The following is a 27901-nucleotide window of genomic DNA, read 5'->3' as shown; positions in this document are numbered from 1 at the left end:
TCGTTTGACCACATCATGGCGTAAACACTGCTTTCTTATGCCTCGCTGTTACATCATTACGTTAGCCCCGCCCATACAATGTCATGGCCACGCCCATTTTCCGGCGCGGCACCCTGTCCCAGGTTGATCCCACAAAAAGCTGGTCACTCTACAAAGAGGGACTGTCCCTCCAAAAGAGGGACAGTTGGGAGCTATGCAGTATTTTCTCTGTGACGTTTTCCCTGCACTGGAGGCACTAATTCCTTCCGTTAGATGCGTTCCACCGCTGCCCAGCTACTTCTTGTTGCCATAGTGATGCCTCACAGAGAGATTGAAAAACGACATAAAGTTCCTTCCCTTCCTGTCTATGTATTGTTGTTTGTAGAAGTTTGCAGTAGCTATATTACCTTTATCTTATTATGTTCTAACAGAGCAACCGCTGGAGTGTGATCGCCACCATGTGTCAGACGGAAGTGTCCCCAGTGCTGCAGCGACGTCGGCCATTTTGTTGTAGGTCTGTAGTGGAGGAGAAAGGGTAGAGTCTGGCCGTAAACGTTGGGCTGGAGCCGAGAGGTAAGATTGGCCTCTTGCCTTGCAGTGTTATTAAACAAAGGACGATGAGATTTAGGACGATGAGATTTTTAGGAAGGGAGAGGCGCACATAATCCCTGTGGACTAGATGGATGATCTCCTGCAAGTAACAATCCCCCCTGCCAGTCCTGTGATCCTTACAAGAGAAGATAGAGAATAGATTAGGATTGGGGATTGGTGGAGAATAGATGATCATTGCAGAAATCTAGAGATATTGGTGCTTATAGCATCTGCAGTTATGTACAGGAGGTTTGCCAGAACCTTTTTGATCGTATATCTTGCACTCATCCAATCTTGATTGGCCACTCACTTAAAGTGAACCTGAGATGGTGTAAAAGGAAGAAATTATGCATACCTGGGTCTTCCTCCAGGCTAATTAGTCCCTGCCATCCTTCTGTGCCCCTTGGATTTTCCGCAATTTTCCCTGGAAATCTTCCAGCAGGCGCAGTCTGGCTGTGCGCTTCCCCTCACACTCCTGTGGGTGGGTGTGAGCGTACTGCGCCCGCATAGTAGTACTGAGCTGGAAGAAGGCTCCCGGCCACTGGCGCACACGGCTGGGCCGCGTATGCTTAGTACGCCCCAGACCGGATGAATTTCTGGGGCAAATTACAGAGGATCCAGGCGAGGCAGAAGGATGGTGAGGGGCTGATTAGGCTGGAGAAAGCCCAGGTATGTATAATTTCTTCCTTTTACACCATTTCAGGTTCACTGGAATTTACTTTATACATTAAAGTGACCCAAGCACATGGATCTGAAACATTTTAAAATGAACCTCCCTATAAGAGAGGTTCAAAATAAAGTGTGCCGTTGGAGTGAGTGTCATTACTTACCTACGGGAGGCTGCTCCTCTAGCCCAATGTCTGTATGGGATTTACCATCTTACCCAAATAGCAAGTGCAGTTTGAAGCTTCTGGGGGTGCTGTAAGCTCCTGGCTGCAGCAGTGCATGCTGGGAAATGTACTCACATCAGCAGGGGAGGACTGGGACCTTTTGGCCTGGGGGGAAAACACAACCCAGAGCCCCTTTCACGGCAGCCCCAGCCCGAATGCATAGCTCATGCCCCACGGCAGCGCCAGCCCAAATGCATGCCCCTCATCCTTATATGGCTCTCACTAGTGTTCCCCACTTATGGCCTCTGTGATGCCTCCCCACTATTAATTTTATCACTTGGTAGTGGTCCTCCTTCCTATGTGCTCCCCTTCATCTAGTGAGTAGGGTGCAGAGGGATGGGCAGAGGCGGAGATTGGGTTTTCAACTTTGTCAGGGACAAAGACAGTGTTTGTGCCTTCCCCCCAGTAAATCTGCTGACTGGGGTGGGCGTGAGGGAGTATCTAGGTTCTGGCTAAGATGGGCGTGAGGGAGCATCTAGGTGCTGGCTGGGGTGGGTGGAAGGGAACATCTAGGTGCTGTGGGGGGGGGGAGGGGAGTTAGCATCTAGGTGCTGTGTGCTAGCTGGGGTGGGAGAGAGCATGTAGACGCTAGCTGGGGTGGGAGGTGTCATCTTAAGATGGAAACATATAGGTGCTGGCTGGGGGGGGAGGGGCAGTTACCATCTAGGTGCTGGGTGGTAGCTGGGGTGGAAGGGAACATATAGGTGCTGGGGAGGGGGGGGGGCAATTAGCATCTAGGTGCTGGGGGGAACATATAGGGGCTGGCTGGGGGGGGGGGAGGGGCAGTTAGCATCTAGGTGCTGGGTGGTAGCTGGAGTGGGAGGGAACATATAGGTGCTGGGCTGGGGGGGCAGTTAGCATCTAGGTGCTGGGAGGGAACATATAGGGGCTGGCTGGGCTGGGGGAAGTTAGGGGCAGTTAGCATCTAGGTGCTGGGTGGTAGCTGCATCCCCTGAAAGTAAGCCTTAGCAGGAATTTCGAGCTTGCTTGAAATATAAGCCCTACTCCGAAAGTAAGTCCTAGCTGCAGTAAGGGGGAAATGTTTGGCAACTTGTTTTTCTACTGGAGCCGAGGGTGTCACGGGCAGGACCAAGGCTATGTCATTATGCTAATCTCTGCACTCACTGCTACTCAGTGAGGGCAGTGATTGGCCCAATAACAGAGCCATGGTCCTGCCTACAAGATCATCACCTCCAGTAGAAACTCAAGTTGCCAGACTTCTTCCCCATAGGCTGAAGCTCAGGGACACAGCGGCATTGAGCTGGGGAAAAGAAAAGCATGCAGGGAAACATGAGGACACGGGGGACACCAGGAGGACATGGGACACAAGAGGACAGTGGATAGTGGAGGACACATGTACAGAGGGGGACACCAGGAAGACACTAAAGGTACAAGGGGGACACAGGGGCACACAAGAGGTGGATCCAGCAGAGGGAGTGGCGGCACAGAGGGGAAGGCAGGAGGACACACAGCACAGGAACTTGTGTGCTCATAGAAATATAAAACATCCCCTGAAAATAAGCCCTAGCACGACATTTGGAGCAAAAATTAATATAAGACACTGTCTTATTATTTTTCGGGTAAACGCGGTAGTTTTCCCTCAAAGGACAGGACTTAACAATCTAATATAGCTACCATAGTTATAGTCTCTAACCATAGACTGGGGCCCATCTGAGGATAAGCTAACTAAACTACCAATCTATGATAGGCACATATGATTATGGTAGGGATTAGACTGTGAGCCTCTCTGAGGAATAGTTAAAGTGCCCATACATTTTTCAATTTTGTAGGCCAATCGACCTTTTGATCTGATAAATTTATCGGATGGAAGGAGAATCGGTACCGTGACATGGCCACCTGATCGATCTTCTAATTGATTTCCGGCTGAAAGTAGTCAAAAAGGATGAACGGGGAATGCTGGAAAATCTAGATGCAACAGCTCGATCGGGTGCATGGCGGTAACAGCGTTCAATACCGTGACTACCAACGCCACCTCCCCAATGTATATGTTTCCCCCCAGTGGAGGTGTACAGTGTTGAAGGCTCACCTTTCCGCCGGCGTGAATCCTGGTCTCCTATGGTGTCCGGCATCAGTAAATAAACCAATGAACACGTGTGTTTGTTGCGCTCACATGTAAAGACAGTATTGGACACCCTTGTACTTCCAAACTGTTAGCCAGATATAGATACAACTATAACGTTTTTTGTTTTTCTTTCTTTTTGATGTTACATTTTTGCAGAGCCAGCACTACACACTACAACCTTACGTAGTAAGCAGTGGGGAGGCTTTACAACGGTTCAAGAATCTTTCCAGGACTTCACCATGGAGAATCGTCCCCTCCTCCCATCATGGGGTAAGAGGAGCCTTGTAAATTAAAGAACAGTATGGAAGTTTCACTGATAGATGTGGGCAAATTTGTTGATGCCCTAACGGTTTATTGGATAAGTCTTTTATGCTTTCTCAAAACTGATTGGATAAACAGCAAGTGTCCCATTATCTTTGCATGCCACGGATATGTTATTGAGTAACGCAAAAGATAAAATATGGCTTATTCTACAAAGGTATCCTATCTCTCCAATCATGCAATAAGTCAATCAGCTTATGTAAATGGCTAGAAGTTGTTTCTTTATTGTTGGGTATCATGTGTCCCACATTAAAAAGGAGATGCTTGCCTGAGGAAATCAGGAAGATAATTATGGACATGTTTGTTAAAGGTAAAGCCCGTAAGACCATCGCCAAGCAGCTTGATGTTGGTGTGACAGCACTAGCCTGGTACGCACCTTCAATTTTGATTGGACAATCATTGACCAATTTTGCCATGAGAGTTTATCTACACAACGTCATAGTAATTAAAATCTGTCCTCATATTACATGAAGGTGGCAAAATTGGCCAGGACCACAAGAGGAAAACTGATGACAGAATGGGTAGATGGATGCTGAGAATGGAGACAAGAGACCAAGGACAACGAGATGTAAGGTGTATCTGATTGCCTCATCTGTCACTTTTAGAGTGAGGCGGGCTCAATGGAGGAAGAGCTAGGAGGAATCCATTTGTAAAAGAGAATCATGGAAAGGCCAAACTGGAATTTGCTAAAATTATAATTAATATTATTATTGTGTATGTCTGTAACACTGACATGCATTTTCATAAGCCATAATGCTTCTTTTAGAGCAGGGGTGCTCAATAGGTCGATCGCGACCGCCTATTTGGTAGATCACGGCCTCTTGGCCGCGTCTTGTTAAATATAGCCGCGCGTGTTCTCTGTGTCGTGCTGTGGCTGTCAGAATCTGCTTCCGAGCGAAGCAGCGCTAATGGGAGAGGCGGGTGCTAAAAAGAGAGGCGTGGCTGGAGGGGGAGAGGAGCCAATTGAGCAGCGCTGATGGGAGAGGAGCCAATTGAGCAGCGCTGATGGGAGAGGCGTGGCTGGAGGGGGAGAGGAGCCAATTGTGAGCGTCTTCTCTCCCTCCTCTGTGATGGTCAAGCGTTGTGGCCACGCCTCCCCCAGGTCCTGCGGGCTTCTATCAACCACCGCATCCATCTTTGGAAGGACTGGACTGGAGATTGGAGAGTGGAGGAATTGCATTGCTGCCAAGGTGGGGAATAGAATTATGGTGCTGGTGGGTCGGGTCGCGCTACAGGTCGGGGCCAATTCGTTTACCGTGGGGCTGCAGGGGGAAGGGGATTTAGTTATCCATAGAAGCCATGCGGGGGGGAGGGGAGGGAGAGAGGGCTGGGGATGCATTGGGGGGTGGCAGGGGGTTTAACTGAGCTTAATGTGGGCACCCCTAGTTGAGGGAAGGATTGCTGCCACATATTCTGGGGTGGGGAGGGGGGATAATGTCACTGTGTGTGGGTGCATTTGTGGGGAAATCTGCCAATGAGATTGCATTTGTCGGGGAAATCTGCCAATGAGATTGCATTTGTGGGGAAATCTGCCAATGAGATTGCATTTGTGGGGAAATCTGCCAATGAGATTGCATTTGTGGGGAAATCTGCCAATGAGATTGCATTTGTGGGGAAATCTTCTGCCAATGAGATTGCATTTGTGGGGAAATCCTCTGCCAATGAGATTGCATTTGTGGGGAAATCTGCCAATGAGATTGCATTTGTGGGGAAATCTGCCAATGAGATTGCATTTGTGGGGAAATCATCTGCCAATGAGATTGCATTTGTGGGGAAATCATCTGCCAATGAGATTGCATTTGTGGGGAAATCTGCCAATGAGATTGCATTTGTGGGGAAATCTTCTGCCAATGAGATTGCATTTGTGGGGAAATCATCTGCCAATGAGATTGCATATGTGGGGAAATCATCTGCCAATGAGATTGCATTTGTGGGAAAATCTGCCAATGAGATTGCATTTGTGGGGAAATCTTCTGCCAATGAGATTGCATTTGTGGGGAAATCTTCTGCCAATGAGATTGCATTTGTGGGGAAATCTTCTGCCAATGAGATTGCATTTGTGGGGAAATCTTCGGCCAGTGAGATTGCATTTGTGGGGAAATCATCTACCAATGAGATTGCATTTGTGGGGAAATCATCTGCCAATGAGATTGCATTTGTGGGGAAATCATCTGCCAATGAGATTGCATTTGTGGGGAAATCTGCCAATGAGATTGCATTTGTGGGGAAATCTTCTGCCAATGAGATTGCATTTGTGGGGAAATCTTCTGCCAATGAGATTGCATTTGTGGGGAAATCTTCGGCCAGTGAGATTGCATTTGTGGGGAAATCATCTGCCAATGAGATTGCATTTGTGGGGAAATCCTCTGCCAATGAGATTGCATTTGTGGGGAAATCTTCTGCCAATGAGATTGCATTTGTGGGGAAATCTTCTGCCAATGAGATTGCATTTGTGGGGAAATCTTCGGCCAGTGAGATTGCATTTGTGGGGAAATCATCTGCCAATGAGATTGCATTTGTGGGGAAATCATCTGCCAATGAGATTGCATTTGTGGGGAAATCTGCCAATGAGATTGCATTTGTGGGGAAATCTTCTGCCAATGAGATTGCATTTGTGGGGAAATCTTCTGCCAATGAGATTGCATTTGTGGGGAAATCTTCGGCCAGTGAGATTGCATTTGTGGGGAAATCATCTGCCAATGAGATTGCATTTGTGGGGAAATCCTCTGCCAATGAGATTGCATTTGTGTGGAAATCCTCTGCCAATGAGATTGCATTTGTGGGGAAATCCTCTGCCAATGAGATTGCATTTGTGGGGAAATCCTCTGCCAATGAGATTGCATGTGTGGGGAAATCTTCTGCCAATGAGATTGCATTTTGTGAGGAAATCTTCTGCCAATGAGATTGCATTTTGTGGTCGTCCCATGCTAAACTTAGCATTTATAATGTTGTTATATGACTATACAAGACTTGTATAGTAATATACCAGCATTATTATTGCTAAGTTCAGTATTTGAAATGTTGGTAGATCTCCTGGCCTCTGCGAATTTTAAAGTTGCTCGCGAGCCGAAAAAGTGTGGGCACCCCTGTCTTAAGAGTATTCTCAGGTAAGTTACATCAGCTCCATATCCACAGGAGAGAACTTTTAAAGAAAAGCACATCATGCCTACTGTGAAACGTGGAGGAGGCTTAGCTATGTCTTCGGGCTTCTGGCATGGGCTGTCTTCAGTCTGTGCAGGGAACATTGGTATCTCAAGACTTTCAGTGCATTCTGGTGCAAAATGTACTGCTCGGTGCTCGCCTGAATCAAAACCTGCGCAGTTCCGATTCACGCGCCGTCGCTAGGATAGCTTCCTGGTTTTCATATTTGGAGGATTCCGTTATATATAAAAACAAGATGAGACCAGGAACTGAGGGGACCCCAGATGGCAATGAGCATTGGCATTGCCAGGCCACTTCTGCAAAGGTTATCTAGCCATCCTTGGGCTTTATTTAAAAGTATTTGCATTTGTTCAGGGGCACTTTAAACATGAAATGAACTAAGAGTTTCAACTACTTCTATCGGTCTGACGTTCTTTCAGAGACAACTGTGAGTTCTTTTTTTTACTTTATTTCTTTGTGAAGAGGTACCAACAATTTTTTTTCCAGTATTTACTGACATCTGATATAAAACACAGAACAATGTATTCAGTCTGTGTGTTTCCAACAGATGGATCCAGTAACAGAAACCCACCAGAGGGAGGTTCTGGTCCTCCTCATTCCTGGAACTCCACACAGGGAGATCACACCATCCCTCCCCATTGTCAGGTAGATAGAACTGAAAGGCTCAGTAATATGCATTAGCTGTTATGCTGACAATGTGTATCTTTGCTGATTTTACCTTTTATCTCTTGTGTTTTTAAGACTGGAAATCTGATTAATATGAATGTTAAAGTGAAAGAGGAGCCAGAAGAGCCTTCAGAGATCAGCACAGGTAAGGAGTAAATATAGTATATGGAAGTCACACAGTCTTCTTGATCTGTCTCTGGAACAGTATCTTCTTCTCCCCACCTCTCTGTCAGTACTAGAGGAGACAGTATGTGTCCATAAGATGAGTCAGGAACCTCAACTAGAGGTAATGGGGAGACAGTATGTGCCCACTGACAGAGCCAAGAGTCTTCAGCTCCTATTAGGAAGTGGCATATGCTCAGTGGGGAAGTCAACAGTTATCAACTCCCACTTAGCTTTGTACACATGTATATAAAACTTAGCCAAGGGGGCTGATAATGACCACCTCTGCGTGTACAGTGACTGACTGCTGGCTGAGGTCATTGTTCTCCTCACTCACCCCACCTACTCTGTAATGCTCCTCATGTGCTGCTCCCTTGGCCCTCCTACCCTGCATAGCAACAGAATGTGTTGCTAACGTGAAAACTATCGACATGTCTGTACAGCCTCAGCCCTGCACTGTCACCTGAAGGACCGGTTCCCAATCCCTGCTAGGCAACAGTCCTTGCTTTAGACTCTAGCCAGAAGATGTGGTCAGTGTTCCCCCACATACTCTCTTGTGTTTCTCATACCTAATCCTACCTACTCATACCAGTCATTTTTATTCACAGGCCTTGGAGATACAATAGCGACTCAGGGGAACATCAAAACTGAGAAGGAAGAAGATGGGTATCCGAAGATTAAAGAAGAGGAAATCACACTAGAGATTGGTGCAGGTGAGTACCGTACATACACATAAGCACAACATACAGAAAAACGGCACAACTCCCTGCTCAGAGGGTGCTTCTCATTAGTCGTTCCGTTGTGTAGATGTGTTGGTTGTGTTATCTTTGCAGTGCACAGGAACAGTAATGAGTGAGACAGTAATTCAGAAGTTATGTGTGTAGTATGTGTTTTAGTTCAGACTGTTGATGTGTATCTGTCATGGAGGTGTGGGTGGAGAAATAAGTACCTTATGTACACGAAAGACATCTGGCTGTGTTCATCTTGGAAAAGTGAGTCTTGTGTATCTGTGTGAGGTTTGTCTTTTCATGATAGAACTCACCCATTGGTATTCTGCCTGAGCTGTTAGATCGGGGTGGATAGAGGTGCCACTTATGCTGGGTACACACTATGAGATTTTCTGGCCGATTTACTATCAGATCGATTATTTCCAACATATCCGATTTGCTTTCCGAGCATTTTCCGTTGAATTTCCGTTAACTTAAATAGGAAATCAATCGGAAAATCCTCTGTAATCGATCGGAAAGCAGATCGGACATGTTGGAAATAATCGCTCTGACAGTAAATCGACCAACTTTGGAGAAAGTCTGCATGTGTGCTGCTGATTTAACCACTGAATCGTGTGGTTTAGAGGCGCCGCCAACATACAGGCGAGGCGCGCTGCCGCTTGGGGCCTCACACTGCGGGGGGCCTCGCTGTGCTGCTGACGGCAGTCGTGCAGGTGGGGACGCCAGGCGGAGCGACAGGAGGGTGTGTGCAGCGGCGGGGGAGCGGGCAGAGAGAAGTATCCACTTACCTGCCTGGATCCTGCACGCAGCTTCTATCTACTTCCTGTCCCGGGGTCTGTCGCTATGGTAACAGCCGCCCCATGTAATGTCATCACAGGGGGAGCTCTTACCAATGCGATGCACGCCGGGACAGGCTGAAGATAGAGGCTGCGTACAGGGATCCAGGCAGGTAAGTGGATACTTCTCTCTGCCCGCTCCCCCGCCGCTGCGCACACCCTTTTGCCTATACTGGGAGCATATACCTATATAACCTATACTGGGAGCATATACCTATTTAACCTATACTGGGAGCATATACCTATCTAACCTATACTGAGGGGCACCTACCTATCTAACCTATACTGGGGGCACCTACCTATCTAACCTATACTGGGGGCAACTATACTAGCTAACCTATACTGGGGGAACCTACATATCTAACCTATACTGGGGGCAACTATGCTAGCTACCTATATTGGAGGCACCTACCTATCTAACCTATATGGGAGGCACCTACCTATCTAACCTATACTGGGGCAAATATACTGGCTACCTATATCGGAGGCACCTACCTGTCTAACCTATACAGGGGCACCTACCTATGTAACCTATATGGGGGCACCTACCTATCTAACCTATACTGGTGGCAACTATATGGGCTACCTATACTGGGGGGGGGGGACCTATAGCTGGCTACCTATACTGCGGGCACCTATACCTGTCTCCACGTTGGAGGCGCATTTTACGCCCTCGTCCTGGGTGCAATTTAGCCTAGAAACTGCTAGTATTTGGCTCCACCCACATCATGTTTTTGCCACGCCCATTTTGTTTTGAGATATGGCTATCTATATTTTGCCGCGGCGCGCAAATTCTTTCATGGATGGGGGCCTCAAGTTATGGAATGCTTGGGGTCACCCGGTTGAAAATGCTTTCAATCGGCTCCATGAGACAGCAACTGAATGGGACCCCCTTTGCCCAGTAGATGAGTATCTGAAGTCCACAGAACGACTGCAGTTCAGCCATCTGCATGGATCAGTTTATTTTGCCCTAGTTTACTGTCAGATCACTTTAAAGGGTACCTGAGATGGGGCCCCTTTAAATATTTATACATACCTGAAGCTTCCTTTAGCCCCCTTTGGCCTGATCGCTCACTGGTCGTCCTCAGTCGCCTTCTCTTTCGCCCACAACTGACCCCACAAAATCTGCCAGTTGGCACAGTCTGGACAGGCTCGCTCCCGTCGCCGGGAATGTTCTGCGCCTGTACAGTAGTACTGCGCAGGTGTAGAACACTCCAGGTGACGTCAACGCTGCAGGATTGTGCGCACTGCCAGGCTGCACATGCGCAGTTGGTCCCAAACCAGAGGACTTTCCGGGGCCAATTGTGGACGAACAGGAAGTCAGAAAAGGATGGCATGGGAGCGATCAGGCTGGAGGTGGCTGGAGGAAGCCCCTGGTATGTATATTTCGTATTTAAAAGTCCATCTCAGGTACCCTTTGAGGCCAGTTTTACACCTGGCCGGAGCGTTTGCGGTGAAAATTTACAATTCATGTGTAAAGGGGGGCCTAAAATTTACCCCTGATCAAAAATGCAACTATTCTACATTAATGATTGTTATTCAGCAATGGTCAGATGAGGCAGAGCAGGATCTGCACTTTGTTTATCAGCCATGGCTGAGATTTCGATCTCCTGCTTAGCACTCCATCCCAGTTCACAACTGTGTCCTGCCTTGACAAGAGTCTCTGCTCTCAATGCCACCAGAAAGTGTAGGGAATGACTGGAGAGCCTGAAGGCATCTTACTTCCCACATATCCTGTCATTACTCTATCAGATTCCTGCTGCTTCCACTGCTGCTACCATCACTGCGTTCCTACATAAAGCCAAGTATGGGGCAGAATGCAAGAGGAGAGCTTTGATATGGGTTTTATCTATAGTGAGTAAGGTAGATAGGTGTTTTCTTTCCTGTTTATTTCAAATCCTGTTTAACCACTTCGCATCCAGACGTTGTTTCCCCCTTATGGACCAGAGCAGTTTTGACATTTTACTATGTCCCTATTTAATCAGCAATAACTTATCCCTACTTATGACACTTAAATGAAATATATATCTTTTTTTCACGACAAACTGGGCTTTCATTGTATGACATTTTTTCCCTCGGACAATTTTGTTTTGTATGCATTTTAATAGGAAAAAGAGGGGGAAAATAAACAAAAACCACATTATTTCTCTGTTTTACCAATTGTAGTTTAAAAATAAAAAGCGGTACTGTAGATAAAAAGCACACATTTTGTTTGGCTATTTCTACTGTTTATCACAAAACTTAGATTATGTTCCTGTCACAGTTTATGAGGTGAGGATATTTGATTCTGAAATAATGCTACAGTGTGTATTTTTCACTATACAGGGAGTGCAGAATTATTAGGCAAGTGGTATTTTTGAGGAATAATTTTATTATTGAACAACAACCATGTTCTCAATGAACCCAAAAAACTCATTAATATTAAAGCTGAATATTTTTGAAAATAGTTTTTAGTTTGTTTTTAGTTTTAGCTATTTTAGGGGATATCTGTGTGTACAGGTGACTATTACTGTGCATAATTATTAGGCAACTTAACAAAAAACAAATATATACCCATTTCAATTATTTATTTTTACCAGTGAAACCAATATAACATCTCAACATTCACAAATATACATTTCTGACATTCAAAAACAAATCAGTGACCAATATACTGTAGCCACCTTTCTTTGCAAGGACACTCAAAAGCCTGCCATCCATGGATTCTGTCAGTGTTTTGATCTGTTCACCATCAACATTGCGTGCAGCAGCAACCACAGCCTCGCAGACACTGTTAAGAGAGGTGTACTGTTTTACCCCCTTGTAAATCTCACATTTTATGATGGACCACAGGTTCTCAATGGGGTGCAGATCAGGTGAACAAGGAGGCCATGTCATTAGTTTTTCTTCTTTTATACCCTTTCTTGCCAGCTACGCTGTGGAGTACTTGGAGCGTGTGATGGAGCATTGTCCTGCATGAAAATCATGTTTTTCTTGAAGGATGCAGACTTCTTCCTGTACCACTGCTTGAAGAAGGTGTCTTCCAGAAACTGGCAGTAGGACTGGGAGTTGAGCTTGACTCCATCCTCAACCCGAAAAGGCCCCACAAGCTCATCTTTGATGATACCAGCCCAAACCAGTACTCCACCTCCACCTTGCTGGCGTCTGAGTCGGACTGGAGCTCTCTGCCCTTTACCAATCCAGCCACGGGCCCATCCATCTGGCCCATCAAGACTCACTCTCATTTCATTAGTCCATAAAACCTTAGAAAAATCAGTCTTGAGATATTTCTTGGCCCAGTCTTGACGTTTCAGTTTGTGTGTCTTGTTCAGTGGTGGCCGTCTTTCAGCCTTTCTTACCTTGGCCATGTCTCTGAGTATTGCACACCTTGTGCTTTTGGGCACTCCAGTGATGTTGCAGCTCTGAAATATGGCCAAACTGGTGGCAAGTGGCATCTTGGCAGCTGCACGCTTGACTTTTCTCAGTTCATGGGCAGTTATTTTGCGCCTTGGCTTTTCCACACGCTTCTTGCGACCCTGTTGACTATTTTGAATGAAACGCTTGATTGTTCGATGATCACGCTTCAGAAGCTTTGCAATTTTAAGAGTGCTGCATCCCTCTGAAAGATATCTCACTATTTTTGACTTTTCTGAGCCTGTCAAGTCCTTCTTTTGACCCATTTTGCCAAAGGAAAGGAAGTTGCCTAATAATTATGCACACCTGATATAGGGTGTTGATGTCATTAGACCACACCCCTTCTCATTACAGAGATGCACATCACCTAATATGCTTAATTGGTAGTAGGCTTTCGAGCTTATATAGCTTGGAGTAAGACAACATGCATAAAGAGGATGATGTGGTCAAAATACTCATTTGCCTAATAATTCTGCACTCCCTGTAAACTGAGAAAATGAAGGTGATTTTTAAAGAGAACCTGTAACAAAAAAAAGTTCCCCTGGGGGGTACTCACCTCGGGAGGGGGAAGCCTCAGGGTCCCAATGAGGCTTCCCCCTTCCCTGTAGCTGCAGGCAGAACAGCGCTGGCTGCCCCGAAGTGTCCCGGAATCCTCCCTTGACAAGGCTGAAAAGTGCTGATAAGCGCTGCCTTATTTACCTTTCCTGGCTCTAGTGGGGGCTCTCCGCACGGAGATAGGTGAAGATAGCCGATCTCCGTCGGATCCGCTCTACTGCGCAGGAGCAGGAGACTTGAGCCTGCGCAGTAGAGCGGCCCAAGAACGATCGGCTATTTCCACCTATCTCCGAGGCGGAGAGCCGATACAGCGCCTGCGCTGGAGCCGGGAAGTTAAATATTTACATCCCTGCTGTTCGGTGAGCTTTATCGCCGCCGCTCTGGGAACGAGGAGGACGGGGGGAGCCTCAATAGGATCCGGAGGCTTCCCCTCCCGAGATGAGTACCCCCCAGGGGAGGTTTTTTTCATTACAGGATTTCTTTAATGGTGAAAATCAATCTTACTGGCTCAGGGAACATATTTTCCATTTCACCAATTAGTGCTGCAGCAGATAGTGCTGGAGGTGTGCACAGGAGCAAGGCTCAACCATGAACAGCTGTGCCATAGGACGTAGACATTATTGCAGTGGTGGATAAAGTGGTTAATAACAATGGGATAAACGTGAAGCGTAAATTAGTCTGCTTTGTACAGCATATTTATTTTCAGCATTGGACATGTACTGTATATATATATGTATATATATAATATAATATATATATATGATATTACACTTCTGTGTGTCTCCTGCAGATGGGTCGTATTGCAGAAATGTACCAGAGAGATGTTCCAGGCAACGTTATTCCTGGGATTCCACAAAAGAGCCGTACCACATCTCCCAGCATTTCCAGGTACACCAAAAGCCTCTTCAGATAATATTATATAATACAATGAAGTGGAATGCAAAGACCTAAACAAAGCCAGACTCGCCTAAAGCCACATTGAAATGTTCAGTAATCATTCCCAGGGAATGATTTCTGTTTTTGCTACAGTGCTGTAACCTGTTCTGCTCTATGGTAAGGGAAGGGGTGGCGATAGGTGGCAAACAGTGGAGCAGTGCCTGCAGCAGGAAGAACGTTTCAAGATAATTACATTTGTACCCTAATTTTTGTTATCCACCATGATGGAACACTAAACACTGACTTTTCCTGTAGAAAGGGAGAAGTTGGTGATTTAGGAATCAGCTCCAAGGTCAGCAGTTAGAGAATGGGTTCCCCGAGTTCTGTGTTGGCGAAGAAGCTGGAGTATGTAGATTGGCACTGCCAATCATCAGCGTTTGCATAACAAATGATAACTAACCAGTTAATGCACAAGTCAAGCTCTGTACACCATGAGCTTGCTGGGTACTCTGTAACTCTGTACACAAGGTAGACCTTGGTCGTTGGAAAACGGGAGTACCCCAATAGTTAACTATGAGCGAACGACATAGCCAGATATTTGAATTAAATGATGGCACAACCAACACCGTTCGAACCGATCCAGCAGGACTGATTGGTCTACATGGACAACAATCGCTGTCTTTTACTGTCATTTGGACACTTTTTTTAGTATTTAGTAGATCTTTCTGTTTATCTCACTGAGTATTTGCATCATTTATTATTCAGAATGAAAATGTGATTGTTAAAGTTGAAATCAAAGAAGAAGTTAAAGAGACGTTAGCATGGGGTGATATCCCGTGTAAAGAGGAGGAAATTCCTGTGGAGATTGGCCCAGGTGAGGAACAAACACTAAATACAGAAATGAACCACACATTCTCATTGTTTGGTCACTTCATCCATCTCTTGTTTTCTACTCTGTCAGTAGAAAGTAATGGGAGGCAGTATGTGGCCAGTGGGGGACTCAGGTCTCTTCTCACAGCACGTCATGATGTGTTACCAACCAAGAGATGTGACCAGTCTTCCCTTTGCTACCACCACACACTCTGGTGGTTTTCATGAATCTCAATAAAGGAGGCATCACTCTCCTCTTTATTTACAGACCCCGGAGACATCAGAGGGATTGAGGAAGATGAACATGTGAGCATCAAAGAAGAGGCGGATCCTCTAGAGATCAGCACTGGTGAGTGATAATGGGTTGGGTGCTGTCTTCTCAACAAGTCATTTAAAGGGAACCTGAGATAGGGCCCCACCATAAAATATACATACCAGCTATAAGTTGAGAAATTTAGGACTGACTCACAGTGTAAGAGTGTAGGGGTCGCCTTATCTTTGAGTTAGTTGTAAATATCTCCACTTACAGTCAGCGGAAGCTGCGACCTACTCTGACCCCTTCCCATTTATCCCCTTCTAAAAGGGGGCCGCTGCTAACTGTCTCCCCCCTTCCTGTGATACAATGCAGAGCCCTTCATCTCCTCTCCTTCGCGCATGCTGGTCTGCATAATGTAACCATGGTGACGTTGGAACACTAATGTAGGCAGACCAGAGAGAACACAGCACATAACCTGTAACACTGCAGGAAGGAGGGAGAGCGGTTACCATAGCATCGCGTATACAGCAAAGTCGCCAACATCCGGCACCAGCGGAGATTGCCTGATGCTTGGTGGCCAAAAAAGCACAAACCTAAACACCCCAACCCCGCCCCATGTTCAGGTCTCTGTGTGTCACCCGTGTCAGGTCACATGACATGCCAGGAGCCGTGCAGGGGCGCCAGAAAGCCGCTAGGACCTGCAGGAAGATTTGAAGACGGCGCTGGAGGCTCGGGGAGTATGTAATGGCCTGCAAACCCCGTAAAGAAAACCCTAAAGCATAGTCTCCGTTATCAGACATGCCGGTTAATTGAGACTTCCGGTTGCCTGAGTTCTGGATAACGGGTACTTTGCTGTAGATTCATCAAATACTCCTCAGTGTTCATAACATTTCCCCCGCATGCTCCACCATGGTGGCAGAGTTTAGCAGTTGCTGATATTGAACCATTCTTTGTGGATCTATCTTGGCCAATGGCCACCAGATTCGACCATCATATAAATGACTCTCAGATCAAATCTGATCAGAGCCGGAGATTATTCTTCTGTACACTGTACACAGATTTTCACTAGATCTCAGCATGAAACCTATTAGAATCTGTGGAATTATGTAGAGTGTACCTCCCTGGCTGTGCAGAGCGTTGGCAGTGGAGATGACTCTCACCTGTCTACCAAACCACCTTCCTCTTTGTCCTCTCTCCTTGCCACAGTGCTCCTCCCTGTGTCTTTCCTCCCGGGGCACCTGGGTTATGTGACAAACGCTAGAGGCCAAACACTGGAGGTCAGGCACCTATGCCTCCATGCCTCTAGCGTTTGTCACATGGCACAGGTGCCCCAGAGAGAAGACACAGGGAGGAGCACTGCGGCAAGGAGAGAAGACACTGGACATGGGAGGAGACGCGCCAGTGAACAGGTGAGAGTTAGCTCTGCTGCCAGCACTCTGCATTTAGGTGGTCCCTAAATCAAATGATGCTACTGCTGCACCCCTAACCAACTTCCAATTGAGAGATATATTCCATTCGGTTCTGATTTGATCAATTTTGGTTGAAAATTGATCGATTGGGCATTGTTTTTGGCACCAGTTTCTAGCAGATTCGATCGCAGTGATCAATCTGCCATATATCAATGGAAAATCAATAAGTGTATGGCCAGCTTTGGACTGGAGCTGAATAGGAAAGTCATAATAGATAGGATTTTCCAGACAGCCACAATCCCTGTAGATGTTGATCTATTTATCTATTTCCATAGAAGATTTCCCCCATTCAAGATGTTCATAAACTATAAGGGCCTGAGCCCACTAACGCAGTTGTGCCCGCTTTTCAGCATCTGTAACATTGATGTTTAACTGAAAAGCGGACACAACTGCACACAACTGCTTTAGTGGGCTCAGGCCCTAAATGATACAAGGCAGAAACCTTCAGAACTTGAATTCAGTGTGGGACACACTAGCAACACTAATCACTTGTGACTTGAAAAGCTCTTGCTATGTATGTGATCCCACTTGAGGGATGTGTGGATAGATTCATGAAAGAGTTACGTGCTCAAGCGGCGCGGGTTAAACCAACGAGCGCACGCTATTGTCAGCGTAGTGAGCGCTCTTAAAGAGGAACTGAAGAGAGAGGTATATGGAGGCTGTCATGTTTATTTCCTTTTAGACAATACCAGTTGCCTGGCAGCCCTGCTGATCCTCTGCCTCTAATACTATTAGCCATAGCCCCTGAACAAGCATGCAGCAGATCAGGTGTTTCAGTGGTTCAGACTTATAAGTCTGATCTGACAAGACTAGCTGCATGCTTGTTTCTGGTTTTAATCAGATACTACTGCAGAGAAATAGACCAGCAGGGCTGCCAGGCAACTGGTATTGATTAAAAGGAAATAAACATGACAGCCTCCATATACCCCTCTCTTCAGTTCCCCTTTAAAGAGGAACTTCAGCCTAAACAAACATACTGTCATTAAGTTATATTAGTTATGTTAATTAAAATAGGTAATATAATCCCTTACCAACCCTGTTTTAAAAGAACAGGCAAATGTGGTTTCATGGGGCAGCCATCTTTTTGGTTGAAAGGTGGTGACGGAGCATGAGACACAGTTCCAACTGTCCTGTATGCTGATCACCCTTCCCAGCTGCTCGCACTAGGCAACGAGAACAACAACATCAGAAATCCCATCATGCTTTGCACAGCAACAGGGGAAAAATGCCCGGGAAGATTTCTTTGATGGGGCGGAGCTTAGCTTCCGTGAAGCTAAAAATTAGGCTTGAGTAAGAAAAACAATGTTCTGATGCTGTGAAATTGTTAAAGGGGTGCTATGGCGAAAAATTGTACAATTTAAAATATGTGCAAACATAGACAAATAAGAAGTTTTTTTCCAGAGTAAAATGAATAAATTACTTTTCTCCTATGTTGCTGTCACTTACAGTAGGTAATAGAAATCTGACATTACCGACAAGTTTTGGACTAGTACATCCCTTTATAGGGGATTCTCAGCATGGCTTTTATTCTTTATAAAGATCTTCCCTAAAAAGGATTTTTAACCATTTCAGCCCGCTGGGATTTTTCGCCTTATGCATCAGAGCAATTTTCACCTCCCATTCATTCGCTAATAACTTTATCACTACTTATCACAATTTATTGATCTATATCTTGTTTTTTCCGCCACTAATTAGGCTTTCTGTGGGTGGTACATTTTGCTAAGAGCCACTTTACCGTAAATGCATTTTAACAAGATTAATAAGAAAAAAATGGAAAAAATTCATTATTTCTCAGTTTTCGGCCATTATAGCTTTAAAATAATCCACGCTACCATAATTAAAACCTATGTATTTTATTTGCCCGTATGTCTCGATTATTATACCATTTAAATTTTGTCCCTATCACAATGTATGGCGCCAATATTTTATTTGTAAATAAAGGTGCATCGTTTCCGTTTTGCGTCCATCACTATTTACAAGCTTATAATTTTAAAAATGTTTGTAGTATACCCCCTTCAAATGCATATTTTAAAAGTTCAGACCCTTAGGTAACTATTTGTCTTTTTTTTTTTTTCCAATTGTATTTTTTTTTTTTTTACTATTAAAACTTTTATTTGGGTAATATTTTGGTGTGGGACATAAACTGTAAATTTTTAATGTTAGCTGTGTAAATAGTAATGTAAAAAATGTGTAGCTGTAGTTTTACTATTTGGCCACAAGATGGCCACCTTCGTTTTTTGTTTCCCTCCTTGTACTTCTCTCTAAGAGGAAGTACAAGGGGGATGCGGAAATCTCTCCGGGCAGAAGAGCCGGAGCCTCACAGGTGAGCGCTTCGGTTTTTCTGCGGGGGAAAGGGATCGGTGATCGGGAACCATGTTCCCTTTCACTGATCCCAGGGCTACCGGGCGGCACAGCGGGGATGCGGGGGCGCGCCCGTGATCGCGGGCGGGAGCGCGCCCAAGCGCGAGAGCGCTGCAGAGCTGCCGCCCGGACGTGAGCTTCACGTCCGGGCAGCGGAAATGGTTAAACAATGATGCTGGCCAGCTTCCCTGCTCGCTACACAGTTTCTTTGCAGTTGGACAGAGCAACTGCCATTCACTAAGTGCTTTTGAAAATAAATAAATCCCTGAGAATCCCCCTTGAAGAGATGGACTAGTCCAAAACCTGTCACTTCTGGTAGATTTCTACTACCTACTGTAAGTGCCAGCAACATAGGAGAAAAGTACTTTATGGCTCATTTTACTCTGGAAAAAAATGTACTTCTTATTTGTTTATGTTTGCTCATATTTTAAATTTTACAATTTTTCGCCATAGTGCCCCTTTAAAGAAACACCAAGCCTTTTCCAGTGCTGCTGAGTAGATTTGTAGTCTGGAGGTTCACTTTAAGGTACGCACGCTCCTTTTGAAGTGCTGCGCAATGGTATGTAGCATGACCACAATACTTTACTAGCACGGCCGCAACTACATTAATTAACATAGTAGTGGCTGTGCTAGTAAAGCATCGCAGTCGCTCTACATCACATCGTGCGGCACTTCAAAGTAGTGTGCGTAGCGTCAAGTAGCTAGTGTAGCTTAAGAGCGCACGCTATGCTGACAGATGCGTGTGCTCGCTGCTTTAACCCGTGTTGCTTGAGTACAATATCTTTCATGAATCTACACTGCATTATCACTTATAGCATTACATTAGCAAGAGCTTTATACAGTAAAACACAAGTTCTTAGAAAAGTGCTGCCAGTGGGACCCGGCCCTCCTGTGAATTCAGAAGGGATGCAGTGAGTGTGACTGTGTGATGTACAAGTGTTGGACAAAATCATGGAAACACCTTGAAAATCAACAAAATATATATTAATGTGGTGTAGGTCCACCTTTTGCAGCAATTACAGCCTCAATTCTCAGAGGTATTGATTCATACAAATTGTGAATTGTTTCCAAAGGAATTTTAGCCAATTCTTCAGTTAAAACACCCTCCAGTTCTTTTAGAGACGATGGCGGTGGAAATCGACTTCTTACTTGAATCTCTAATAACGACCATAAATGCTCAATAATGTTGAGGTCTGGGGATTGTGGTGGCCAGATGAGATGCTCAACTTCATTAGAATGTTCCTTGTGCCATTCTAGCTGTATGGATTGGGGCATTATCATCTTGAAAGAATCATTCCCCTCCGGAAACAGTTTTTGAACCATGGGATGAACTTGGTCACCCAAAATTCCTAAAGTCTCTGCTGTTAATTTTTCCATGAAGGGAAATCATTGGCCTGGCAGATTTCCAAGAAATAGAACCCCAGATCATCACAGAACCCTCGCCATGTTTTACGGTTGGGAGAAGGCAGTCTGGATGAAATGCTTCTTTCAGCTGTCTCCAAACGTACATTCGGCCAGAGGTCGAAAATAAGGTAAACGATGATTCGTCAGAGAAAATCACATTTTTCCACTGCTTGAGGGACCAATTCTGGGGGTTTCTACACCGCTCTAATCGCTTTGAAACATTTGTCTTTGAGAGCAGAGGTTTTCTAATTGCCGTTCTTCCGTGGAATCCAGATTTGTGGAACTCCCGACGAACAGTTTTTGTGGAAACTGGGTTCTGTAGGTGTTCATTCAGCTCTGCAGTGATTTTAGAAGCCGTGGTCTTGCACGCTTTTCTAACAATTCGATTTAGAGTCCGACGGTCTCTCTCGGACAACTTTGACTTTTGGCCACAACTGTGCTAAGCTGAGGATGTTTTCCTTCTCTTTCAAAGGCTGTCATTACTTTTGAGACAGTACTTCTTGAAATGCCAAGCATTCAGGCAGTTTCTGTTACAGTAGCACCTGCCATATGAGCACCTCTATAGTAATTGTTTCTGCATCGATGGCTAAGGTTGTGCAAAAGATCAACTTTGGAGTCACAAGTATTTACATTAACTCCTACATGATCTGCACCATCAAAAAAGGTCCGTCTTTATTGTCAATCCATTAAAACATGGTTAAAAACAGATAGCGGGTAAGTACAGGGTGACGCACAGGCATTTCGGACTGCTTGGTCCTTTATCAAACCATCACAGACCCACTCAAGGTGGGTTTGTGATGGTTTGATAAAGGACCAAGCAGTCCGAAACACCTGTGCGTCACCCTGTACTTACCCGCTATCTGTTTTTAACCATGTTTTAATGGATTGACAATAAAGACGGACCTTTTTTGATGGAGCAGATAGTGTAGGAGTTAATGCGATATGAGCACCAACAATTTGGCCTCTTTGAAAGTCTGAGAGATCTGCCATTTTTATAAATTATAACCAACTTTGGTTTAAATATCGGTAAAAAAAACAATTACTTTAATTAAACATATCAAATAATAAAAAAATAACATATGTCAAGTTTTGATTGCTTCAAACATGTTCAAAGATTATGATGTCAAAATGTTAGGTGTTTCCATTATTTTGTCCAACCCCTGTATTTCTGCTCTAAAAACAACCTGTCATACATGGATATTATTAATAGTCTTAAGGTGCCCATTAACGATACAATTTGCCGAACGATCGTTCACATGAACAATCAGAAATGATCGTTTGGGACCACTAATGGACAAAAATCTCCTAACCAATCAGATTAATGAAACCGATACTTTGCACAGTGACATTCACTGCATCCCTTCTGAATTCACAGGAAGGCCTGGAGCACGCTGGGTTTTGTCCATTAGTGGTCTCATACGATCATTTACGGTTGTTCATACAAAGTATTATTTGTAAATGATCGTTCACCAAATTGTATGGTTAGTGGCCACCATTAAGCCTGGTACACACTTTCAACTTTGATTGGCCAATCGCTGACCAATTTTACCACCTCCATGTAGTATGAGAGTTTTACCTACCCAATCTGCTCAGAGCATTCAATATCTGTTGGCATGCATTCTACATTGAGGTGGTAAAATTGACTAATCATTGGTCAGCTAAAATTGGAGGTGGGTTTTCAAGATTTAGTCTCCCCTAAAACGGTTACCTCCCAACTTCCGCGATGTCTGCCTCATCGATCGCGATCCTGTAGCATTTTGCACATGTGTACTGCACAAGCACAGAACACTCCCAGCAATGGGACCATAATTGAGGGGGCACCTGGGCCATGTATGTGTAGCAGATACTCCGGTGGGGACACTGGAGGGGATCTCCGAGGCACCTGATTGGGGGGGGGGAGGGGGGGGTGAGTAAGGCTTCTGTAACATGAAGAATGTGATGTCTAGAATGAGGAAAGTCCATGGTTTGTTTATTTGGCTGCATTTAGTGATTTTAACAGCTACTCACTTTAGTTGATAACTGCTGTTTAGTGAGGCTTGAAGTCTTTAAAAAAATGTATTTCTCTTTAAAATAAAACTGTTATTCTCTTTTATCCCTTTTCTTCTCCAGAGAGGAAAGACAGCAAGAAGAATGCAGAGGAACAGATCAGTACTGCTCCAAACATTGGATTACAAACTTATTACATTGGTTATACCCCCAAAGAAGAAAACGCTGTTATCCTGAATTACCAACCAGGTGTTCACACTGCAGGCCCATCATCTCATCCCACAACACAAGGGGGCGGTGTTCCTGACCATTCCTATTATACTACTCTTCCTAAAGATGAAGAGGAGGAAGAAACCTTAGTGCTTCCTGAGGAGAATGAATGCTATGCCATAAGAAAAGAACTCTTTTCAAACAGCAGAGGCTACAGAGGGAAGCCACATTCATGCCCTGAATGTAAGAAGCGTTTCTCCCGCAAGTATGGAATGATTTTGCACTTGAGAACCCACACAGGAGAGAAGCCTTTCTCATGCGTGGAATGTGGGAAAAGCTTTAGCAACAAATCTAATCTAAGTGTTCATCTGAGGACTCACGCAGGAGTAAGGACCATCTTTTGCTCTGAGTGTGGGCAGATTTTCACCCGAGAAGCCGATCTCAACACACACATGGAGACTCACAAAGCTCCGCAAGGACTTCAGCCGTTTTCCTGTTTGGTTTATGGGATGTGTATTGCCCAGAAGTGTGTTGTCCCCCCTCCCCCAGCGGCCAAAACTGGGCAAAACTCCTTTGCATGTTCTGAATGTGGGAAAAGCTTTGCCCACAGGTCGAATCTGGTGAACCACAAGCGGACTCACTTAGGGGAGAAGCCGTACGCTTGTTCCGAATGTGGAAAACAGTTCTCCAAGAAATTTTCCTACATGTTGCATCTGGGTTCACACAGTAGACAGGAGGTACCTGTGTGAGGAGGTGGCCGTAGTGTCACAGCCGGTACATGCTCACATGTGACTTTTACTCCTGGAAATAGTATTTTTTTTTTACTAGCTTTGGGGTCTACAACATACCTCTCGAAACATTATTGCCTGGGTTTATCTTCTGTTGTTCCAGAGACAACACAAACACTACAGACTGCTTGAATTGTTCAAAAGGAGGGTCAAATGAGGGGTTTTGTATGGAAGGTAAAGTGGCCACGCCAACAGCTATGTATTCAAATAAGAACCACTTGCTTCCTCATACCTCTATGTCAGTTTTCCTTACTGTACTGCACAGAAGCATTCTCCTTAACTGGCTCCACATGAAAATCCTAAAGGCCCATACCCACTATGAGATTTTTTCCAACGACCAGTGCTTTTTTTTTTTTAGCGCAAGCGATTGTCCCTGCGATCATGTGACGTGGGTGCAAGTGTGCAAATACGCAAATGACATTTGGCGACGACAATGACCATCACGGCGGTTCGGATCTTTAGGATCTCTGACGACTCTTACGTAAAGTACCGCGATCGCTTGGACTCTCGTTCGCCCCTGTCATGTGCCGTCACGTGTAGTCGCATGTACTCACCTGCAGGAAGATGGATTGTGGGACATCGCTGTGATCCATCTTCCTGCTTCTCTAGGCGAGTATTCAGCCTAACAACCATTTCAAATCTGCAATTTCAACATCAGGAAATCTGACCTGGTACAGCGCACAAACACTTGGAACAAATACGTTTGTGGTGATTTTATTCATTTTAAATTTACAGTAATATATTTTATTATGTTCTACGTATTTTTGTTTGTATGTTTTCTTTAGGACTTGCTGTACATTGATACTTGGCCTCTCGTATGCTTCCAGACAATGAATGAAGACTTTGAATTTCCCCAAGGCTCTATCGAGCATATGTAAAATATTATTGTGAATGGAATGCATGTATCTCCTTCTATAACATTTTCCTGCATCATTCATCATTGTTTAGCGTATACTGAGCTGTTCTTTTCTGGACTTGTCCTACAGTGCAAATGAATCTGAGCTCCACCCTGGATGCTTGTTTCCAGGCAACAGGAATCACTGATTTATTGGATTCTATATGTTTTTACATATTTGTACACTAATCAAGTACTTGACTTGCTTCATTCAAGGTGCTAAAAAATGTACAGAGTACTGTACACACGCTAGATGGTTCTAAAATATATAGTATATGTATGGCAGCCCTGATGCATTGGCGAGAAATCCAGCCTGCAATGATCATCTTGTCTGAGCCCAGGCAAAAGCTGTTGTCTCCCTCTTTTCCCTCATTCTGTGCTGCTCTGTCAAGTGCTGCACTAATGTCCCTCCACCTGACCACGTAGCAACAGTACGCGTTGCTGGCCTGCTAGGGACATGTCTGTACAGCACTCGGGCCCAGAACCCCACCCTCTTTGATCCCAGATATGGGCATTATTGGACAATTAACATTGAATGTGCGTGATTTTGCTCTAGCTTTTTTGTTTTGAACAAATATGTGATGGTTCATACGTTATAGAATAGAGTCACCAGAGTAGAGTAAAACACGTTAAAAACTGTTTAAAATGGGAGGTAGGGGTAGACTTCCCAAAATAGACTCGAACAGTCAATAACAAGTTGAAAAATTTTATAATCGAACTGTTAAAAAATGCGACGCGCTTCCTGGGCATTAATTGGCGTCATCAGGTAATCAATAGGTGTTACTGTCAGCAAATCTCAGCCAGCAAAACCACCTCCAGAGTCAATGTGGGGAGGTAATTCCACCACTATCTATCATTTTAACCACTTGAGGACCACAGTGTTAAACCCCCCTAAAGACCAGGCCTTTTTCCAAAATTGGGCCACTGCAGCTTTAAGGCCTCACTGCAGGGCCGCACAACTCAGCACACAAGTGACCCCGCCCCCACCCCCTTTTCTCCCCACCAACACAGCTTTCTGTTGGTGGGGTCTGATCGCCCCCTAGATGTTTGTTTATTTTCTACAAATATTTGTTATTATTTTTTTATTAAATGTCCCTATTTTTTTTTTTATATATATTTTTGTATTTCACCCCTCCCTCCCCCCTCGCCAGCCAATCAGCGTGATCGGCAGTCATAGGCTTCAGCCTATGACAGCTGATCACTTCCCTGCCTCTGGAAGGGACAGCCGTGTCACACGCTGTACACGGTAATTAGACGGCAAAACCGCAGCTGGGAGACTGAAGGCGGAGCGGAGTTCCCTCATTCATGCAGAGATGCACGCGCATCAGCGTACGTGATCTCCTGCAATACCCGCCCCAAGGACCTTATGCCGATCGGCGTCAGGGGGTCTTGGGGCTGCCACCGCGGCCATGCTCATTGCCATGACGCGATCTACAAGTGGTTAAAGAGAATCTGTATTAAAGAAATGTTATATAAATAAAAATATCAGCCTGTTCGGGGACATTTCCTAGCCCCCTCTGTGACATTTTCGGCGCTCTCCGCCACAATATTGGCAATAAAATAACAGTTTTGTAAACAGTAAAGATGGCAGCAGAAACAGGAAGTATACTAAAAAGAAACAGGATGTATACTGCCTTATGTTTGCATGACAAGTTTTTATTATTAAATGCAGCTTTCAGATGTTATGTGCAAGTTTAGAAAAAGTTTAACCTTCTGCCTCTGCAGCTCTGTGCCACTGAAACGTGACAAGAATCCTCAGATTCCTTTATAAACACAGGAGTCTGGGCTCTGCACTTGTGTCTGGGTAACAAATGTTACCCAGCATGTGATAGGCAGCTCCCTCCTCCCACAGCCTCACAGACACAGCTGAGGCTGAGAGCAGGCACCTGTCTGTGAGTGAGAAATAAACAAAGCACCCAGGAGTGAGCCTGCAGGGAGCTTGCATAATTTGTCCCCATCACAGCAGAGGCAGCTCCTTCCTCTCTGGGTGACAAAGCTTTACAAAGAAAAGAAGATAAGATATATTAGAGAGACAGTACAACTAGAAAAGGCTGCAGTAACAGTACAACTAGAAAAGGCTGCAGTAAGCCAGAGCACACTAGAACAGGTATAGGAACTTGTAGGATAGGAGAAATAAGGCTGAAAAGTTTGTTACAGAGTCTCTCTAAACTGATTTTAATGTGTTTTACTCTACTCTGGTGCCTTTGTTCTATAACTAATCAAGTATTCTAGTCCACCCCTGGTGGAGGGTGTTACCCCGATCCGTTTCCTCTACAGAGAGTGACTTTTTACCCTGAGTGGGGTCTGGTTTAATCTCCCCACCTGCAAATACAGTGGTTGCTTTACCAATAACCCACCTTTGTAAGTACTTCTCAGAGCGCAGTACTGCGCAGAGCGGACCCTATTGGGATCGGCTATTTCCACCTTAGCCCATCGGGAGCTGCTACTGCGCTGGATCCTGGAAGGTAAATATTGCAGGCGCTACTGCGCCACAGCACAACAAATTGTCGGCTGTGGTTTCAGGGGGCTCCAGTGCTGCCACTGTGGGACGGAGGAGGACAGGGGAAGCCTTGATAGGATCCAGAGGCTTCCCCCTCCCGAGGTAAGTACCCCCCAGGGGCACTTTTTGAAGTTACAGTGTCTCTTTAATAATATGGCGTTAATGCAGGTTTTATGCAAATAAATGCAGCTTGGAAATGGACGCATCAAATGCAGTAGCAGTTCAAGTTGCATTAACTCAAAATGATTAGAATCCCATTGGCCTCTAAAATCAAGAACTGGCCTACTGTCTTTACCCAACCTGTCAGCTGCCTGTGAGTTTTACATTATGACAGCCGTGCAGCCCTGTGATGAGGCTATTTGCAGTCGTCATGCTGCAGCTATCGTTGCCGGCTGGCAGAAGAGCCAAGAGGAACCATTATTTTCCCGATCATGTTATCACCGTGATTAACCTCACTGGGAAGTTTTATTTGTTGTTACTAACTTCCCTATTGCTGCTCCTTGGTGTCTTACCCCTTCCCATCCCATCAGTCTTGCCCGAGCTGCAGAAGATGATCTGTGTATCCCTGGTAGAACAAAATAGTTTTTTGTGAATAAAATATATTTATTTAATCATTTTCCATTAGGAATATAGAGTTCATTTTACTCATATTTTTCTTATATTTCAAATGTGTCCTTAACATCTGCCGGACATTTACTGAAATAGTTTACCAAAAGCTGTATATGTGCTTAATACAATGGTGGAGAGACGGTTTTGATATTCAGAACATGTAAATAGTCATTTCTGGGTAACTGACACTTATAGTAACTGCAAACTTTTTTTACAACACCAAGGCTTCAGTTACTTGCCGACATGAAGAGGATAAATAGGAAATGAACTCTTAGCCTTCTTTTTGTCTTAAGCATTTTAAATAAAAAAAC

The 27901-nt window shown here is 44.9% G+C and overlaps 1 protein-coding gene across 1 annotated transcript; it reads left to right on the top strand.

Annotated features, from left to right (window-relative positions):
* Positions 1-167: 167 nt before the first annotated feature.
* Positions 168-27901, top strand: LOC137534319 (zinc finger protein 182-like). Its single transcript, XM_068255765.1, has 9 exons — positions 168-552; positions 3700-3813; positions 7574-7671; positions 7768-7837; positions 8463-8567; positions 14157-14254; positions 15008-15116; positions 15381-15461; positions 22712-27901. Exons 2-9 carry the CDS (start codon positions 3783-3785, stop codon positions 23545-23547), a joined length of 1428 nt encoding a protein of 475 aa, XP_068111866.1. The 5' UTR covers positions 168-552; positions 3700-3782; the 3' UTR covers positions 23548-27901.

Source organism: Hyperolius riggenbachi, chromosome 10, assembly GCF_040937935.1.
Source record: "Hyperolius riggenbachi isolate aHypRig1 chromosome 10, aHypRig1.pri, whole genome shotgun sequence".
Taxonomy (NCBI): Eukaryota; Metazoa; Chordata; class Amphibia; order Anura; family Hyperoliidae; genus Hyperolius; species Hyperolius riggenbachi.
Note: the sequence above shows the minus strand (reverse complement) of the source record. Positions and strands in the feature narration are given on the sequence as shown.

Coding starts and splice junctions, on each gene's coding strand:
- LOC137534319 (XM_068255765.1), top strand. CDS start 3,783: ATGGAGAATCGTCCCCTCCTCCCATCATGGG. Junction 7,672..7,767: donor CCATCCCTCCCCATTGTCAG/GTAGATAGAACT, acceptor TGTGTTTTTAAG/ACTGGAAATCTGATTAATAT. Junction 15,462..22,711: donor TCCTCTAGAGATCAGCACTG/GTGAGTGATAAT, acceptor TTTCTTCTCCAG/AGAGGAAAGACAGCAAGAAG.